Genomic DNA, 21,305 nt, shown 5'->3' on the forward strand with positions numbered 1-21,305 from the left:
AAAAGAAAAAAAATAGCATCATAACAGCAAGCGTGGCATAAGAATAAATACAAGCAATGATAACATCAAGTGTGGTAGCCGTAACCGCAAAAAAAAAAAGAACAGAAAGAAAAAAGAAAGAAACATCATGGTGTATATAGAAAGGAACGCCAGCTTTCCTGTTTAGCGGTTTTGCATGGGAAAATGCTTGTGCAGATGATTGCGGAACGTTTCTGAGCTAGTCAGCGATGCGACATTATTCTTGGTTGCAGACTAGAAAGCACGTCACTATCGTGTTCTTTTGTTATTGCCTAAGTGCGTCTCGGAAAAATTAGCATTGTAAAAAGTAGTCGGCCTGGAAAAATGACAGAAGAGCGAAGAAATTCGGCGCTTGCAATAAACAGGCAAAAGTGACTGTACTGTACCTACAAATGATGAAACGCAGGTCCCTAACCACCCTAAACACAGGCCCCTAACAACTACGGCTCCGTCATTCACAAATTGGCGAGTAAAACCCGCGAAGTGGTGAGTAAACTCACCGCAAGAGAGCTTAGTGGCGAGTAAACGCACCGCTAAAACATATTTACTCACCGCTGAAAGTGGCAAGTAAACCAGTGAAAACGTATCTACGAATGCTGCAAGGTTTAACGGGACCTTGAAATACTTTCGGTAAGCGCTTTCACTCTTTCCTTTGCGTCTGAAACAAGTGCGAAAGTATAGTTATCGCCAGCACCGAGCGGCACTGCGTGATTTTCTCGTCGCACCAGATACGCTTCCGTTTCTGCTTTGTTTTTGTGGCTTTTTTTAAGTTGCCATCCAAAAGTGTTCATTGCTGCGACTGAAGGAAAACTTGCCAACAGCGGCTACATGGCCTTAGTGACGTAATTCGAGCCGTCGAAGAAAGCCAGGACCGGGAAACAAAAGAAAGAACCTTTTGAGCGAGTTTACAAGTTATCTGATGGGCATACAGCAGTAATGTTTGGCAGAGTTACTTTGCGACCACCTCATATAAGTACTGGGTGTGTTTGGTTACTACGTTCTGCAATAATTTGAGATTTTAAAAAAAGTTGAAGAAAGTGTTGCAGGGTCCCTTTAAGGCGGATAATGGTAGAATGCTGCTTGCGATGGCTGAGGCAGTATTTCCTCTCTAAACAACGGCCGTAGCGACCCTTCTACGTGCACAGGATAAAAATACAAGGAAATCGGGCAGTAGGAAAGTGGGAAGGTAGACTCGAACGTAGCGTTAAATATAGAACACGCCTGGAGGCTTAATGGTTTGGATTTCGGCTCGAGCCTAAACGGACCGAAGCTGACTTAACCCGTCCAAAGTCGATTTTTTTTTTTACTTTTAGCGTTGCAGTTCCTCGTTGAACGCGCCTATATAGATAAGGACATCATGGGGTTGGGGAAAGCGCTCAGGCGGCTACGAAAGGAACGTGAAAAATGGCGAAGCGCGGTGAATTTCAATGGGTGAATAGATACGTTTAGTTGGCGCGAGAACCGTAGAAACGGTTAAGGAAATGCCGAAGTGGCCAGCGAGAGAACGATACCGACGGTGCGGTGAAAGCTATTGCTGTGGATGCCGAAATTGGAGCGCTTCTTAGAAGATCAGTACGTCTTTTTTTTTTTTTACCGTGGAAACGCTGCGGGAGGGTTCTTTACGACGCCACGGGGTGTAGTTGGCCCGAACGGTGGCTCCGGATATTACAGCTTATTTGACAGCAGTTGCTTGGATTATGATCATGGTCGTGTGGTTCATTTTTTTTTCTCTCCCTGGTTAACCGACGGGTTCTGCATTCTTTTAAAAGCTGTGCAAGAGGTGCGCAATACGAAGAAAATAAACGTCAGCACTTGCCATAACGACCAAATCCACTGCCCGTATTCCAGAGCGGATGTCGGTGCAACATTCGTCATTGTCGCCTGCACCATTGTTCACGAACACTTACCAACAGAGAACGACTGCATATACACGTGTCCGTTTTTTTTAACCAACTTACAGATTCCGTGAGAGTTTCATGGTTCTTATCCACTTCCCCATAACGGGTTCGATACGGATAAGCTGCACCTTTTATCATGTCGGGATCTTCGCGTGTGCTTCGGGATTTCACACTACTTTTTCAAGAAAATATAGAGCACATTAGATGTAATGACGTCTTTCTCAGCCTCAATTCTGCAGTGCTCTATTTTCACTAAGCAATCAGAGGTACGCAGGTGCGCCATTCCGTTCTGATATAGGTGCGAGTCTGTAACTTCCTGAATATACTCCTCCCTCCATCTACTGCTGCGTCTTGAACACTCGCGCAGTTTTCTATTTTCTAGCGTCACTGCTGAAAGAACCCCGATGTTAGGCTTCCGTTGCCTTGAGGTAGAGTCCCTCGTTCTGACGCTAACCGCACAGGTGCTCGCACCAGCAAATGCGGAAAATTTTCTACACACCGTGGAATGTCTTTATTGAACAAGTGTTTTTTGGATCAATCATCCGCATCGACTTTGTACGTAAGAGTGATTTGGTATATTCTAGGTCGCGTTAGGTGCAGTGCATAGCCTATCCAGCCGTTTACTTAGCGTCAGGCATTGCACTGGAAGTGGCGGGCTCGTGGCTCCATCAGAATGAAATGTGGGGACACGTACGGCAGAATGCGTCAACTCTTCAGTCATCTCATTTTTGCGCCGCATGAAGTTACCTGAGGAAAGTGATAGTCGCCTTTAATTGATATTCGCTATAAAGTTACCTACGCAGGGTGAAATTCATCCCATTATTCTTTTATCAAATTGACCTAACGACAATACTGTTTTCTTGTCTTCCTTCCTGACATTGACGGGTTGGACGAGTAGTACAACTCCTACGGACCAGGCGGCCACTACGAACCACATCACGATTATCTCTTCGAGGGCCTCACTGAACAGCAGGTGAGTGGAGTGTTTAATGCTAAAGTTTGGGCTACTTCCGGTTTCCGCTTCCGAAAAATTCTGACCGACGTACCACAACACAGCTTAAGCGTAATGCGTAAAAACATGCATATGCGGGTTGTCGAAATATTTTAGCTTTAAGCGAAACTGTTAACTTCACCTTATGGTTCCTGTCTGAGTTTTTGTTGACGATTTGATAAATGGTGTAGAACTGTAATACAAAGTAATTTCGCTTACGATTCAGTATTACCCTTTTACGTACAACTGACTTCCGCGTAAGGCAACCACTGGCTAAATACCAAACGTTATAGTCTCGCCTTTGTGCCACTGGCAGCAATCCCTGGGTTACTTGTGTAAATAATGACTAACATAGGACAGTTTGCAAGAATATTCGCTTTTGCGATAGGCCAAGGATTGACACAGTTTTATCCCTCTCTATACATCAGCGCTAATCCTCATTTATTAGCTAGAACAACGCGGATTTAAACCTATTTCAACACAGAAAACTTGCCCTACAATAACTACTACATGCCAACTCTTTAGAGGGGGCGCGGTAACGATTAGGCAGCAGAAATGAAATGTTTTAACAGCGTCTACTGGAAAATGCCGTAGTTTTAAAACCAAAAAAAGTAGTTTGGAACTTTACGCCTAAAAACCTATAGAATGAAACAAACAAATACCAACAGCGAAAGGAATTGTAAAGACCGAAATGATCACTTTTCCGCCAATGTAATGTCTTCTGAACAAAGCACGCAAATGAAGTTCTGCTAGGGAATCTCAAGTTACTGAATACTACAGGCATCTTTATGAGGGAGACAGAGAGAGACAGAGAGAGACAGAGAAAGAGAGAGAGAGAGAGAGAGAGAGAGAGAGAGAGAGACAGAGAAAGAGAGAGAGAGAGAGAGAGAGAGAGAGAGAGAGAGAGAGGAGGAGGGAGGAAGAGACAGAGTGAGAGAGAGAGGATGGAGGGAGAGACAGTGAGAGAGAGAGGGGAGGGAGGGAGAGACATAGTGAGAGAGAGAGGGGAGGGAGAGAGGGAGAGAGTGAGAGAGAGGGAGAGAGAGTGAGGGAGGGAGAGAGAGAGGAAGGAGGAGAGACATACGGAAAACACTTCAACGAGTTAACAGGACAGGTGAACAGGTGCCCCAAATAGTAAACGGAGCGCGGCTTTCTCAATTTACAGTAATTTCTATTTTATGCGGCGGCCAGTATAAATAAAATATGTGCGGTCCGATTCTACTTTAGAATGACTTTCTTGAAAAGTCAGTTAGAGGTTGCTAACTAGGCACACGGTGGAGAAATCCCGTTAAAATCTCGAAACCGTGCTCCGTTGAATTTTCGGGGCACCTGTACACTTGGACCAGCTACTCTGGGGTTGAAAGAACGGGTGGGGGCGAAACTCAAATGAGACGGAGGTTTAATAGGGTAAGGGTGTACATATACCCGCCTGGTAAAGAAAGAGTTCGGAAGTCAGCCTTTACATTCCTACGTTCACGCGTCTACTTCTTATACTTCATGCATCCGCCATAAACCTCGTGAAATTAGTCCAGTGTCGCTGAGAAGCCGTGCAAGAAGTGTTGAGGGCTGAACAGGACCCCGTGTGGTTATTGGTTTGGTATGATTTCTTTGGTCTAAGGGAACTTGTTGAAGCTTTTTAATGCCGAAATAGCGCGCAAGCCCTATACACGCTCAACATACCCACAGGCATAGTAAAAAGGCCGTCTGCAAAGTATCTTTAAAACAAACTCAACCACCGTGATAGATGACACTGCTAAAAAATTGCGGAGTTCTACAACGAGTTCATATCGAGCCAGAAACACTTAAATGCCTGAGTTAATTGCCGTAATTGTGGCAAGTTTACTCTCAGGCAGCTAGAGAGGCGCAAGCTTACAGGGCTGGCCCTTTTGTAGAGCAAAGTCGACGCCACAGCTTCCGTACTCGAAGCAGTATGTAGAACACTTCACCCGAACATAGTTCCAACTTCCCGGCCTGCCCTTTCCAACCGCACTTCATAATTGCCAACAATTATCGCAATTATCGCGAAGCTAGCGCAGCGTTTACAGGTGTACTTCCGCTTTCGGCCACAGCGATTAGTTTTGTCGCTTTAACCTTTGCCAGGTCAACGTGCTAACAAGCGCATTGGCGAGGACACTGTTGGGAACGTTCGCATACAAGCCGCCCTACGGCGCTAAAAACGGCACGAGTGTGTGCATAAAATCCGCCACTGTATTTCAGGTAGATATATTTTCAACTCGTACAGGGCAACTAAGACTTGTGTATGTGCGCCTGTACATCGGGGGTGAGTGTACGGGCTGGGCTGGGAGTCTGCTACTCGAAGTGAGAAGGACATCCGAAGTTACGAGTCCAGGAATTCAGAAATTTCGAAGAAAAGCAGCGGAATTAATGTAGTGTGACCGACCCTCTACAAAATTAACAGATGTATAGCGCAAAAAAGACGAAGGACAAAGAATGCACGAGGACGAAGCGCTTCGTCCTCGTGCATCCTTTGTCCTTCGTCTTTTTTGCGCTATACATCTGTTAATAATGATCGACCAACTAGCCCAACAACGTACTTTACTAGTCCTCTACAAAACATAATCACCCCAAATGGTTCCTAGCAAGTCTGCTGCGGCAGGTGGGAAGGTTTGCAACAATTCTCAGTGTTACCGAAATTATTCCCGGCCCCGGCGGCCGCTTTTTTGATGGAGGAGAAAAGCAAAAACGCCCGTGTGTACGAGATTTTGGCGCACGTTAAAGATCCCCAGGTGGTCAAAATTAATCGGGAGCCCTCCACTACGGCGCGCCTCATCGCCTGCGTTGCGTCGGCGCGTTAAACCGTACAATCAATCAATCAATGATGTTACCGAAATTGTAGACTGAGGGGATGAGAGCGTAGTGTGAGAAGTGCTGGCTGATTTGCGGCAAAAAACTGAACACTGTAGGGGAAAAAAGCACCATGCGCGTCTAAAAAGCTACGGTCGACGGCGCGGGCAACTTGGGAGTTCAGGTGGGATTTTTTCTAGACCAAAAAACACCTCTTCGATGTACCACAAGGTAAGGCAGAAAATTGGTATTGTTGGTATTGAACGTAATAGACATGACGACGGTAGCGTGAAAGGACAGGCTCATTAGAAAGAAACCTTTCTAACACAGTCTCCGGCTTCGTGATGTCCATGTCCTTGAACGCCAGTACCACACGGCGAACAGCATGACAAAGAGCTTAGTTGTTCCACCAAGCATACAGAGAAAGTTCTGAAGGGCTTCATATTATAGGGTGTATAATATTCCCCTATTCCTGCGGGACGGTGCTGCATTGCTCAATATGCGAAGAAAAGTGTGACATCCACCTCAATGCAGCCGTACGGCTATAAAGGAGAGCTATGCAGCTTTCTCACAAAATTTTCAGTTGAGGAAAAGTTTGTCCTGGTCCAGGACGAATTTTTCTTCAACTGCGAAGTTTCTGAGGAAGCTGTATAGCTTTCCTTTGTAGCCGTACGGCTGCATTGACGTGGGTGCCAAATTTTCCTTCGCGAAAACTTACTCAGGGTTGATCAGGGTTGAATTTTCGAATGAATAATATAGAGAAAATACCGAGCGCTCGTGATTGCGTGCCTCACAGCAACCGCCGAGCTTCCGGGGCTCGCGAAATAGCTTTATATAAAAAAAAATAACTCTGGTACTGTCGTTAAGAGCTACCGTGCACGTAAAAAAAAAACACTCCAGCACTAATGTTTTAAGTTGAAAAGACACCCTGCTCGGGAGAGGTCATAGCGGCCACCGCAATCTCTAGAAGCCATTATGGATGAGTGGGGACACGGCTACGAGTGCGCCAATCTTTGCCGAGACGGCTTGCAGATCCCGGCACCGCTGGCTCGATTCGGTGACGAAGAGCTGGTGAAATTCTACAATGATGAGGGTGACTTTGCACGCACCACTAGCCGCGAAGCAGAAGACGGCCTTTTCGATACATATGACGACGACTGCTAGCACCGCAACTATGCAAACAAATAGTGATACTGAAACTTAACTATGTGTCAGGCCATACTCACCTACAACAGCTTCGCCATTCAGTCAAGTCTTGCGCGTGAGGGCAAGGTTCCCCGGATTTTTCCTTTTGTACTCTTCTACATTTTCACTCTTGCGTCCACGTCAGTACACTCGCGTTCGAGTCCACCGTTTGCGGGGCGGTCTCATATTCTTCCACCTGTCAATTTTCGCTAGAAACGCAATATCGCTTGCTAACATCCACCTCATAAGTTCCAAGACACTGCTACTCTATAGACACACTCGTTTTGGCGCCACTTTGCCTCGCTCGCTGGACTTCTATTTTTCTCGACTTTCCCCGCGTACCCCTCCGGCACGTTTCCCCGCTTTTCCTGTACGTTTATTGTACTGTGATTTCTCGCTTGTGTGCAGTTTTACGGCAGGACGTCTTCCTGTCTGAAGACGACGGCGTGAACAGAACATTACTGAGTTTTTCCTTTACACTATTACCCGGATTTCGGAGGGTTTCGCGGTCACTGCGCGAGTACCCCGCACTTCATGCAAACGACAAAAAAGGAAGGGGGTGGGCGATAGAATACAAAAAAAAAATTAAAAGACAGGGCAGGAACAAAGCGTTGAAAGTGAAGGCCTCGACGGCGCCGTCATTGACCTCAAACGTGGACTCTCCACGTTCAACGCCCTCCCTCGGCGTGTGCGTGACATAATTTTTGTGCAGTTATTTGCTTATGTCTGTTTTTTTCCTCTGTCCCGTGACCAGAAAGAAGAAATGGACGAGAGCGACAAGACCTCCGGGGACCGCATCGCCACTTTCATGTTCTACGTGAGTTGGCGACCTGGGGAATCCAGAAATCAGAGCTGTACTTGGACCGCACTTCCGTTCGCTGACGGATGTGCGTGAGGGCGACAGGTAGTGCGACTTCCCCTGCCGCTTCATCGTCTGCACGCAATGCAGCAACACCTTCAAGATTAGCGGAAAGCCCTCCTAGTTACCTGTAAACCTTTTTTTAGTGAAGTAATTGGCATATCTACATTGTTTTGCCGGGGTAGGGACGTCTTTTTAACGTTGGGGATTCAAATTATCCGACATCGCATCGCTCTTGGTAGTGTAAAAACGTACTGCGCAGGCCTTCTATTTAGCGGGTGTTAATACCCCCCGGTGGGTGACGTTACAGCATCGCCGGAGACCGTTTGCTTTCCGTGGTTTTTGTTTACAGTAGAGCCGTCTGGTGTAACCGTTGCAGGTCACTAACCTAAAATGACTTATTTAAGCACTAATTTGAAGCAACCACAAACACGAATTGTATTTCTAAGTACACGGCACTGCGTGTATAGCGCGGGTGTTAACACCACAATTAAAGAAGTTGTTTCGGTAAACAAGATTTAGAGAGAGCTCAGGCACCTAAACGTCACGCTAAGCTTGCGGAAGGTAGGCCGACTAATAAGATGCGTTTTAGCGACGGAGTAAACTAAAGCGCACGGGCTACTTCAGGATCAGTTGTGCCTAATTTTACACCAGTTGTCAATAGTATCGCTAGTCGATGAAAATCAGAAATCCATATAGCGAATACAACAATCGTTACTATTATAACTACTGTAAAGAAACTGTCAGCCATAGCGAAAACACCCGGCTGCGCTTTTTTCATAAAGGCGAAAAGCAAAAACAACCTTGTTTTGAGATTTTGGCGCACGTGAAACTTCCCCAGGGGGCCAAAATTATTCCGGACCCTTCATTACGGGCGCATCTCATATCCCAGATGTTGCTTCGACGCGTGAAACCCCGCAATCGATCACAGCGAAAAAATTGCACCAGGGGTAGGAATTGATTGTAGCTGCGAATGATTTCGCCACAGGCGCCTTGATTGACACGACCTGCGACTCACAAGCACGTAGTCAAGTGAGGAGGGGGACCCCGGGCAACGGCCTCGGTACGCAATTCATCACCTGTACGAACCTTGTGTGATTGACGAGACAGCGACAACCAGCCTGCAGCTGGAAATATTTTCTGCTTGTCTTGTATCTCCCCGTCCGACGTGCTCCAAGGTCAGGGAGACAGTCGCTAGCTGGATGGTAGCTGGACTGTGTGTTACGCTTGTGATGTTTTTATGCGCCAAAGAAGAGAACTATAACAATGCTTAACCTAGTAACATTATGTTCCGACTATATTTTCCCGCGTCTATCACCACTAGGTGGTATCTTTGACGATATAAACTGCTTTGCGATATGAACGTGTCGATAAATGTTTTTGTTTTTGTCTTTTCTCCAATTAGCTTTCAGACGTGAGCCTGGGAGGCTCTACCGTGTTCCCATATGCCAAAGCAGCAGTCTCTCCACGAATGGTGAGTGTTTTATGATGTTCAGGCAGGCTGCAATACTGGGCGTTTCTTCCACAGAATGGTGTGATCTGGCGTGGCAATACGCTGGTGTAATTCCTTGTAGTTAAGAATTTTAACACGGAAGTGCTTTATTCCCGAATACACGGAGATTTCGCATACGTCATATCCGTGACTGAATGACGACAGTACAACGAAGCAAGCGGCCTGTAAATGGTGCACCCCTGCACACAGTGTTTTCTTGCGGGGAAGCAACCTTTAATACTAAAGAGTAGGTTATACTAAGGGTTGTTCGTTTTCGGCTTTTTTTATTTTAACGCGACAGAGTTTTATGCCGGGATACATCAAGGTTTCACTGACGTCACATCCGTCACGGAAATGACGTCAGTACACCTTTGCCCGAGCGACCCGCCAGCAGAACGTCGCTGGCCAAGCACACCCACAAGGTAGCCACCGACCCGCAAGTCATGCTCAGCTGCACATTTCGCTGCATATTTCACTTTCGTGTTTTACCGGTTCCTATGACAGAGAAATCAACCACAGTTTTTTTTTAAATAACAAGTTATCGGACTCCAAACGCAAGTGTAGCATAATGCAAATCATCGACAATAGCAAATATTATCGTGAGAATGGTGTAGACGCCGTCTGCGTTACTGACTCCAGGAAGGATTGCGCAATTTACGCGATTTTGTATATACCGTTAGGTAAGAACGTCATCCGGGATAGTTCATTTGGCACGTCTATGGTGACGCCGAAAAGCCTCATAGAGTGCTGTTTTTTTTTAGACTTATTCGTAATCTTTCGGCGGGTGAATAAGTAAGTGAGTGAGTGAGTGAGTGAGTGAGTTAATGAGTGAATAAGTCCGTTCATCAATGAGTGAGCGAGTGAATGAGTGAGTGAATTAGTGAGTGGGTGCGCGAGCAAGCCAACGAATGGGCTAGAGAGAAAAAATGCAGTAGCCGTTGTTAAAATGAAGCCGGAGAGGCAGGAAACTGGCTTCGTTATAAGGGTCACCTTGTGGAACGCAGGGATTATATTGTCGCCCTGGGGGCCAATTCTCCAAAACGGCGGGCCGTCGCTTTGAAACGACGGGGTAGCGCCATTGAAATGTATGTGTTCTGGGGTTGGGGCCGCCGCTTTGAGGTGGGCAACATGAAGATACGCTGCAAGAAAAGCCCTGTGGCAAGGACGCGAAGCGACACCCACTGCCCTCCGTCATTTCACTTGTCGCTTCGCGTCCTTGCCACAGTGCTTTTCTTGCAGCTCATCTTCATGTTGCCCACCTCAAAGCGGCGGCCCCAACCCCAGAACACATACATTTCAATGGCGCTACCCCGTCGTTTCAAAGCGACGGCCGTTTTTTAGAGAATTCGGCCCCTGCTCTTCACTTTGAACCGTGACAAACCTCGAATAACGGGATTATTTAAATAAAGCAAGTTTTTATAACCAATGTTTTCGATATGGGGTTGTAGGAAGGCATAGTCTAGGATGGATCCTTTAGCATTTTCGTTTTGTTGGTAAACCTGGCCACGTGCTACTTCGCATTAACTGAAAGTAGACAGCGTATATCATTGGTCAAAATTATAGTAAATGCAAAAGCCGGGATTACTGGGAAAGGCAGAGAAATGATTTCTTCTAATAAAAATGTTTCTGCTACAGGGAACCGACCGCCTATTCCTTTCCGCTCAACAAGGTCGTAAGGTGTGCTCGATTCTGATTTGGCCGTAGCCTCCATTTATTTCCGTGAAATGCTTTAAAAATTGTGTTGTCTGCACATGCAAAATTAAGGCGGTGGTGTCGTGTTATAATATCTCCTAGATCTCTCTTTTCCTTCTGCACCTCCACTTTCCATCTTTATTGCGTCGCCATTTCGCGTAGGAGGCTGGCAGGGATGGTGTCACCAGTTCACAATAAGAAGCCACTTTCGCTCTCTCTCTCTCTCTCTCTCTGTCAGTGCAAGTGTGAATGTTTGCCGGTTGCTCCTTATAGCTTCACCACTTATGCCGAATCTCTGAGCTTGAACAAATTCCTGTTCAGTTGAACCTCGTTATAGTAAACACTGGTATAGCGAATACGAACTACAGCGAACTAAGCTACAGCGAACTAAATACGAACTTGGGTTGTTCACGGTTCATTTCAATGACGCTAAGTGTTTTATAACGAAAGTGAAACTGTGAGAACCGCGTGTACTACCGGACCAGCACGCTGAGAAGCTACTTGGAAAAACTCCTAGCGTCCGAAACAGCAGAAGTAGGAAAGGCCCCTTCGTCCCGTGGAAATGGTCATCCTGCTCAGTGCTGTGAATAGCCACCAGACAAAGATCACACCTTCCTGAAAAAAAAAAAAAGGAACGCAGGCTTGTTTTGTAAAACTAACCCTGTTCTATTGTAAGTTCCCCTTTCATGTTCTGGTTCATTGAGCTTGAAATGCCACAAGGAGAAAGATAACGGTTACCTCTTTTATAATAGATTCGAATATTAATATAAAGCGTTTCTGTATCAAAGATTTTAGCGAGAGCCTGATAATTGATTGGTTTAAATCGATTTTTATCTCTACTGTTACAACGATTACCGGATATAACGAACTAAATTACTGCCCGATACTACTTCGTTATAACGAAGTTCGACTGTATTTGTCCTTCCTGGTTGTCGTTTTTTATTCGTGCTTCGTTTCACCACGAATCCCTGACGACATTTACACGTGGCCTTGACTTCTAGACGTCACTCAACGTTCTAATTTCTAGTTTAACTAGCGTTTATAATTTAATGAGTGTTTCCTGCAAAATGTTTGAGCATATTTTGTGCTGCCATCTAATTTGGTATTTAGAGTCGAAGGAATTCATTTTTCAGTAATTGCCGACATGGTTTCAAAACAGAATATATATATATATATACAAAGAAATGCCGGCTGCCTACAACGCCAAAGAAGGCATAGGGGAATGGTTAGACTATTTTTTTACCGTTAGTGACGTTACATTATTTTGTTTAATTAATTACGTGAGAAAGAAAGAAAGAAAAACACGCGCCCAGAGTGGGGACCGAACCCACGCCTTTCGATTAGATCTCGAATGCCTTACCGGCCGAATTGGTAAGGCATTCGAGATCTAATCGAAAGGCGTGGGTTCGGTCCCCACTCTGGGCGCGTGTTTTTCTTTCTTTCTTTCTCACGTAATTAATTAAACAAAATAATGTAACGTCACTAACGGTAAAACAATAGTCTAACCATTCCCCTATGCCTTCTATGGCGTTGTAGACTGCCGGAATTTCTTTGTGTATTTCCTAACGAGCCCCTCACTTCCAAACCATATATATATATATATATATATATATATATATATATATATATATATATATATATATATATATATATATATATATATATATATATATATATATATATATATAGAAATAAGGGTTGGCAGTCAAGAAAACCTCGGAAACAAAGGGGAGGATGTGGTAGATAATTGAAACAGATTAAGAATTTGGAAAGAAAGAAAGAAAGTAGAGAAAAAATGCCCGCCGGGTGGGATCCGAACCCACGACCTCCAGAATACCGGTCTGGTGCGATAACCACTACGCTACCAGCGGGGCTATTTTTCCCCTCTACTTTCAGGGGTATTTATGTCAATGTAATTTTTTACTGTGCTTGGGGTGGTAGCCAGCGCCACTCCGACTTCTCGGGGTGAAGGGGACCTTCTTTTTAACCCCCGGGCCGTGACTCGAGTGTCTACGACATGTCGAGAGTGGTCAACCAGCGTTGAACCCTCTTAAGCTCCCTATGGCACCAAGACTGCCAGAACAGAGGCCCTCGCTATGCATATAGCGAATCAGAATAGGAAATGAGGGGCTCGTTGAAATAAGACAGAAATAAGGGTTGGCAGTCAAGAAAACCTCGGAAACAAAGGGGAGGATGTGGTAGATAATTGAAACAGATTAAGAATTTGGAAAGAAAGAAAGTAGAGAAAAAATGCCCGCCGGGTGGGATCCGAACCCACGACCTCCAGAATACCGGTCTGGTGCGATAACCACTACGCTACCAGCGGGGCTATTTTTCCCCTCTACTTTCAGGGGTATTTATGTCAATGTAATTTTTTACTGTGCTTGGGGTGGTAGCCAGCGCCACTCCGACTTCTCGGGGTGAAGGGGACCTTCTTTTTAACCCCCGGGCCGTGACTCGAGTGTCTACGACATGTCGAGAGTGGTCAACCAGCGTTGAACCCTCTTAAGCTCCCTATGGCACCAAGACTGCCAGAACAGAGGCCCTCGCTATGCATATAGCGAATCAGAATAGGAAATGAGGGGCTCGTTGAAATAAGACAGAAATAAGGGTTGGCAGTCAAGAAAACCTCGGAAACAAAGGGGAGGATGTGGTAGATAATTGAAACAGATTAAGAATTTGGAAAGAAAGAAAGAAAGTAGAAAAAAAAAATATATATATATATATATATATATATATATATATATACAGTCGAACACGGATATATCGAACACGGGTATATCGAATTATTGTCTATATCGAACTCATAAATTATCCCCTTGAAAATTCTGTGTAAAAGTATAGGAATTCGTACGTTTATATCGAACCGTATTTTTCCCGACATTGGGTATATCGAACGCCGCGCGAGCTGGAAGGTGCTCTTCGGCGGTCGCTGCACCCCCGATTGAGGTTAAGGAGGATGTGGAGGAATGCTCGGGCATGGCGAAGACTGGGTCGCGGAACTAATCCCCCCCACCGGAACGAATGGGCGCTTGCCCAGTCGGGCCCCGCTACCGGCGTAGCATTAGCGGACGTAGCCCGGTATGCTGAATCTTTCAAGGCACACAAGCCTGAACGCTCGGAAAACGTGACAGTGCGAGGTAGAGATGCCCCGACTGCGCACGTCCTTTTTTTTTTGCGGCTGCGTACGTTCCCCGGCTTGCCGAAAAAGAGTTTTTTTTCTCTCCCTCTGGGTCTGTCTTCCCCCGATGTCGTCTCGGGAAAGGGAAGAGGGAACGAAGGCGCTGGCGGCCTCCTCCTTCTTTTGCATTTTGCTGCTGTTGCTGCTGTTTGGCGAGTTGTCCCGCACCTTTCGGAGATCACTGTTTCTCTCGGAGATGACAATCGCGAGCGCTTTGTTGGAGTCCGTTCAGAGACCCTTGGAATTGTTATCTTCAAAGTTCTTGTGGTACGTTCGCGCTGTTCTTTTGCGTGCGTGTTGCGCATGGTGTGCGAAGGCGCAGCGTACTGCTGGAATTTTCTAGTTGTGCAGCCTCGAGAAGATCGAGACCAGCGTCTTTAATTTCAGTTCCATGACGAAGAAGCAGGCCAAGATCAGCGATTTTTTTTTCACGGAAATAAAGCGTCCTGTTGCGTCATGAGTGCGGCATTAGTTGTCATTCTTGAATGCGACGATCGGTAAGTGATCGTCCGACATAGGTGAGGTATGAGAGCCCATATTTTTTTATATCGAATTTTTCATATATCGAACTATTTCGCGACCCCCTTGGAGTTCGATATATCCGTGTTCGACTGTATATATATATATATATATATATATATATATATATATAGTAAAAAATGGGTATAGCTTCTAACAAAACTGTTTATTGGTCGACGTTTCGATCGGATGCCGATCTTTCTCAAGACAACATTTCGTATTTCTGTGCACGTATTTATAAGCTCGTCGTCCAACGACGCCGAAAAAAGAGAGAGGGGGGATTTGGGGAGAAAGGTAGCAACAAACACGCTCTCGGCGAGGTGAGGTGAAGGTTTGCAAAAAAAAAAGAGAGAGAGAGAGAGAGAGAGAGAGAAAAGGAAAAGAAAGAAAACGCAAAACAAAAACAAACCTAAACATGCAGAAAAGAGATAGGAGTACACAACTCTTTCAAAAACACTGTCCTCCTACGTTCGTCAGCTTGTAGAACGAGTGACAGGTAGCGCCCGCTTCAGAGGGGGGCCGCTCTGCTTAAGAAACGAAAGCTGAAAGCAGTAACAGGGACGCTCTCACACCATCACTGGGAGGCACAGAATTCTAATGGTCACTGACCTTACGGGAAGAATTTACAGGAAGCGGTCGCAGCCGCACACACACACACACACACACACACACACACACACACACACACACACACACACACACACACACACACACACACATATATATATATATATATATATATATATATATATATATATATATATATATATATATATATAACGTTGTGAAACGCAGTCGCTGTTTTTTAGTAATGATCTGTTCATTATTGTTGATAAGGGTTGTGATACTGATTCATGATTTACTTATTCTAAAACTGAGCAAGCTAAAGATCGATGACAATGTATTTTTTATATCAAAAGTTTCCTTTCTTCGTACTGCACGCAATACGTCACACCTAGTGATTTTTTATTCTGATCATCTCCTGTATCTTCTGGTTTTCCACAAGGTTCAGTACTGGAGCCACTTCTCTTTTTCATTCATTTATATTAAAGACCTCCCTAGCTGCGTCACTCGCTCATCTATTAAAATTTTTGCAGATGGCTGCGTTTTATATCACAAACTTAGATGCCGCAGTGATTTGCATGAACTCCAGCATGACATTAACCACGTTTCCAGGGGTTGCAAAAAATAGCCCATTGAAATAAATATTACGGAGTGCAAAACCATGCGAATTGCACAGCGGCATAACAACACGCGTGCGTATCGTTTGAATAAGATTCCGCTCTCCTCCGCTGAAAATACAGATATCTTGGGCTTCATATCAGCAAAGATAATACTTGGAAAATGCAGTTCGACTACATAACTAATATGCCGACCGCATGCGTGGATATTTGCGTCGTGACTTGTGCGTCGTGCCGTTGGCTGTTAAATTAACACTGAATAAGTCACTAGTTCGTCCAAAATTACAGTACGCCTGCGCTATTTTGGACCCTGGAAAAATCACGCTCCCCCAATCCGTTGAAGACATCCAGAATCGTTTCCCTCGTTTTAGATGCGGAGTACATTAGGACCACCCACTGTCCGTCCGCGTCCGTGCGCATAGCAGTTATTGCTAAAAATCACACAGGCACCGGCAGGATTCGAGCCTGTGTCTGGTAGACCAGACGGAGTTAGTGTCAGTCGTCTTACCCATTGGGCTACTACCGTGAGTCAAACGGCTTAATCTCTCGCCTGTAACGGTGCGGAGTACCTGAGGGCCTCCTAATGTCCGTCCGCGTCCATCCGTGCGCACACCATCATCAAGCGAAAATCAAGCGAAATTCCATTTGAGCCATGAGTTCGAGAATAATCAACGTCAAGTCATGGCTAAAATAAGATGACAGTCGGGGCGCGAATCGGATGTCACTCGGGGGCAACTTGGCTGTCATTTCGAGTCCTCGTACTTCCGCACCTTCGCCATCATCCACAGAGTGGAGATGCTGCCATTTTTTTATCTTCTCGAGCTACGTGCGTATCCCAGTGTCACCTCAATTAAATCTGTTTTTGGCCTGCCTGACTTGTCGGTACGTTGAAATAGCATCGTCTTTGTCTTTTCCAAAATTTTGTTTCCACATCGCTCACCTGAAAGAACAACTAATGCTTCCGCCTGCATGTATTTCATCCCACACAGACAATGTTAACAAAGTTGGTGTTGCTTCTTGTCGGACTAACCTATATAATGATTATTTCATCTCAAGAACCAGTGTTGACTTAAGCTACCTTTCCCGCTCGACTGCTACCATCTCAGAAGGCTCCAAATTGAAGAGCGCCGTACACAGCCTAAGTTATTAAAGTGGGTCGTAATGCTTCGTGCTTCTATTTGTGTACTACCACTGTTGGTTGTCATAGTTCTGTAACCCCATGCCTTTCTGCACTGCCTCTTGGCCCTGAAAGTATTGTAAATAAGAAATAAATAAAAATAAATAAAAAAAACTTCTTTGTGCCTCATTCGCAGGGCTCGGCGGCCTTCTGGTACAACATGCGTGAGGACGGGAGCTACGACGAGCGCACCTTGCACGGCGCATGCTCCGTTCTACACGGAACCAAATACGGTATGCGATCCTTCCCGCTACGCCTTTTACCAGAGCAACACCGCCTGTATAACTCAACGTGTCACGTCCTTCGCTTTCCCACGGGAGCAGTATACGGACTCCTGAGGCATGTGTGTAAACGCGCGCCACACCGCTGATGAGTGGAGAAGCTGGGTGTCTTAAAGGGCCTAAGCATGTAGGCGTCGGATCGTCACCTTGCTATGGCTGTTAAAACTCTGCAAACCGTTTCCTATAGTTTTGTCAACGCGGGGCAGCCCGGCGGACACTATCTAACCAGCAGCGGGTAACTTTCATCGTTGCAAAGATTCAAGACTGTGGCAAAGTCGACACGGAGCAAGGAGTTGTTTGTGGGTAAAGACGCAGGGCCCTGAGAAAGGGGTTCAAGCAGAAGGGTTGGCGTTCTGGGGATAACCATGAGCGAAAGAGTGGCACGAAAAGAAGTAAAAGACAAAACTAGGGAGGCGTCTGCTCTAAAGACATCCGAGGTGCGATTTTCACGATGGGTGTTTTAATTCTCCTTATTGAACGCGAGCAGAAGATGAATCTTTGTCTCTCTTTCTATTTTTTCTTTCGAAATCCCAGTGGCCAACCTCTGGATTCGAACCAACGGCCAGATTTTCCACCGACCATGCCCAGCGACGCAACGAAAGCGGCGACGAGATTCTGCAAAACTGTGATAGTTGTTATCTGTGTTACTTGCCTCTTGTTCTTTAATTGTTCCTTCCTTTTGTCGTTTCTTTTGTTTTTTTAATTTTTAGCGAATTTTCTCTCCGGGAACGACGGGTCGTCCCTATTAGTCGCCGAGTTTTTAAAATAAAATGAAGAGAAAGCCGAGAAAGTGTTGTCTGATTGCACTGGATATTAGTGATAGGTTATGCGAAATATCTCGACATGGTACCGACATTGTAATGCTTGTTAAGGCCGAGATGCTACTATACAATGACGAGCGACCTTTGGTGTCTTTGTGTATTGGCCAACATCGCATATGACTGCCTCTCCAATTTTCTGGTCTTGTATTGTTCCAGTTACACAAGCAGTTAGGCTTAGAAGCACCATGACGATAAAAATTTAATTTACGGTTTACCTTAGCACTGCAGTGTTGCAAGTTTCGTATAAAAGTGCCAAGAAAACGAGAGAGAGGGTAAAAAAAAGAATGCAAACGAAGGGAACAATGGAACAACGTCGGTTCTAGTAAGATTACTACTAATTGTTTGGTTTATTTTATTTTTATAGGGAAACCATCGGGAGGCTGCGACCTAAGGGCAAATGGCCTGACAGAGGTCTCGGCACCGTGTTTCGCACTATTAAATGAGATATCTACAAATTTCAGAAAGAATAAAATACCACAGTTGTAATATGAACATTTCGTACGCATTGTGAAACGGCATTGTGCTACAAATGCAAATATCAAAATTCACATAATGAGTAGCAACATTCACACACAATAAGCCATAGTTCACGTGACTGTCTCACAATTTGATGATAATGGTTTCAGTTTACCCATGTCTAAGTTCACCATGGGTTGATACACACTTTACACGCTTCAAACAGTTCAACCAATAAACTTCTGTAAAGCGAGTTCGTAGGTAATTTACGTAAACCAAATTATACAGCATGGTCGTCCGCTATGGTAAGCAATAAAGCCAGGAAACTTCACTACGTATAGGCTACCTCTGAAGCATAGTCACACAATGCGAATAGGATTGCAACTGTATATCCGTTGAGCTTGGTCCAGGATCACGGCTGCAACCGCACACTGTTTATCTTAGGTTTGGTATACGTCAGTTCAAAATACACTGATTCTTTCGCTCCATATATTCTGCATTAGGAAAGGCGAGATATTGGCGCCGACATCACTTCCTAGTGGAATGGTTGGTAAAAGTGCTCATAATTTCTCTAATAACATTTTCACGCATTGGTGGCTGGTGTTTCTGAAGTATTTGCACCAATTCTCACTGTAGAAGGAAAACCGGAAGACGTTGTAAAGACTTCATTCAGAAAGCAAGACACATGAAAGACGTCTTCGTCGCCCGTGACTAGTTTTCTGCTCAAATAACAGGGACTACAAGCGTTGTGGCAGAGAATTACATTTTAGAAAATAACTCGCCCTACTTGTGCAAGTCCTGGCAATAACAAGGTACGCACTGCACATCGACAGTCATGAATATGTCAACCAACTTTGTCAGGGATTGGTATCTATCCACCATTCCAAAAAAATGGGGAAGATGTATTCATCTGCATAAACCGGCAGTCTGCTAAATCAAAATCGCTAAGTAAATGCCAGAGGGGCCACTTAATTTTGCTTCTAGAATAGGCGCGCATTTGCAGGAAACATATGTCTACGTCCCTGAAGCAATCGGATCGTCCGATAAAAAGGTATACTGTTTTCATTGTTTGTAAAAACCCACATGGACTCTTTTTGAATTTCTTCTACGTACTAAGGCTACCCTTGCTCCTACTTTAGCTAGAGCTCTTGCGCAGAGGAATCTCTCGGACCTTTTTCCCTCGGAACTTTTTCCCTCGGACCTTTTTCGGACCTTTTTGCGCAGAGGAATCCCTCGGACCTTTTTCGGACCTTTTTCGGATCTTCCGACATGCTCCCGCCCCTTCCTTCATCCTTTCTCATCCGTCCTATCCATACGACTCGGGTGGACCTAATTCTGATTGAATCACCCTTTTACTCTCCGGGAACTCGAGGCAGCCCTGGTTGCAAATGATACGCATTTGGTTGATGGGGAAGATGGCATCATATACACAACACTCCGCAACATCGACGACCATGCGAAAAAATTGTCCTTCCTGATTTTTAATCAGACCTGGGACAGCGGCTGTCTGTCTAGCTCCTGGACGTTTACCCTCATTACCATAATTCCCAAGCCGGAAAAACCTCCTACCCATTGTAACCTTCGGCCTGTATCTTTATAGTCCTGCATTAATAAGACCCTTGGACGAATGGCTGTAACTCGATCGGCTGTCTGAGTTTCTTGAAAAGAGGGAGTTATTCCCCCATTCTCTCATCAGATTCACACGCCGCCGCACCTGTGCTCAATACAAGATTTTGCTTTTCAGCACACACCTTTCTCGCTCCCACCCTACCCAAATTCACGCTGTGGCGACCGTCGATGTCCGTGATACCTTTGACGGTGTGCCATTACCTTATCCTGGTCTTTCTTGCTTCACTGTCCTGTGGCTCCTGAATGTACTCCCATATCCGATCCTTCCTCTCTAATCAAGTGGTCCGCTTTCGGGTAGATACCCATCTGCCCAACTTCCACGACACCTCCCGAAGCACTCCTCAGGGTGCTGTTCTTCCTCCCACCCTTTTCAATATTGCTATGACCCCCCTCGCTTTCCAACTAGCTCTGAAATTACTGATATTCAAAACATCTTTTCCGCCGGCGACACCACGCTAGGGTGTTCGTCTGGCTCTCCGGGTCACATGCAGCATACCCTGCAATGTAGCCGGGTCTCATCAACGCTTTTGACACGGCTCTGAGGCTTTCCCTTGCTACGGAAATATCCGCGCTTCTCCTCCTCAACCGCTCCGCGTACCAGCGCGCCAACACCCCGTCATCTCCCTGCATACTGCTGGCTCTACCATTCCTGTCGTCACAGAATGTAAGAGCAAAGTTTGCTTTCCACTTCCTCCCTCAAGGTAGATCCACTGGTAATTCCGTCAGCCAGTGAGGTTCAGACGAGACGCCCGCAGGTGCGCTCATAGATCGGTTGAGCAACAAGAGGCGGGCGTCGAGGAGTCGAAGGGTTCAATGGTTGATAGTTTTCGGCAGCAATTAAGGAGACGAAGGCTTGGGTATGGTAGAACTCGAAGATTATAGGCAGAATGTTATTACAAAAGAAATTTACAATATATATATAACATGGGGTAACTCGTTCCAACTGTCAACGTAAGCGAAGGTACAGAGTACTGAAGGAACAGAAGGCACACACACACACACACACACACACACACACACACACACACACACACACACACACACACACACACACACACACACACACACACACACACACACACACACACACACACACACACACACACACACACACACACAC

The 21,305-nt window shown here is 45.5% G+C and overlaps 1 protein-coding gene across 1 annotated transcript in view; it reads left to right on the plus strand.

Moving 5' to 3' along the window:
• Window positions 1–18,082, plus strand: part of LOC144159065 (prolyl 4-hydroxylase subunit alpha-2-like) — a 79,413-nt gene extending 61,331 nt beyond the window's left edge. Inside the window, exons 10-14 of the mRNA XM_077690325.1 lie at window positions 2,815–2,889; window positions 7,652–7,714; window positions 9,162–9,230; window positions 17,135–17,231; window positions 17,814–18,082. Of these exons, the coding sequence (XP_077546451.1) occupies window positions 2,815–2,889; window positions 7,652–7,714; window positions 9,162–9,230; window positions 17,135–17,231; window positions 17,814–17,908 (399 nt within the window). The 3' untranslated portion in view covers window positions 17,909–18,082. The remainder of the gene's footprint in view (window positions 1–2,814; window positions 2,890–7,651; window positions 7,715–9,161; window positions 9,231–17,134; window positions 17,232–17,813) is intronic.
• Window positions 18,083–21,305: the final 3,223 nt, after the last annotated feature.

This window comes from Haemaphysalis longicornis, unplaced genomic scaffold, assembly GCF_048455015.1.
Source record: "Haemaphysalis longicornis isolate Haplotype H1 unplaced genomic scaffold, Haemaphysalis longicornis Haplotype H1 scaffold_10, whole genome shotgun sequence".
In the NCBI taxonomy this organism is placed as follows: domain Eukaryota; kingdom Metazoa; phylum Arthropoda; class Arachnida; order Ixodida; family Ixodidae; genus Haemaphysalis; species Haemaphysalis longicornis.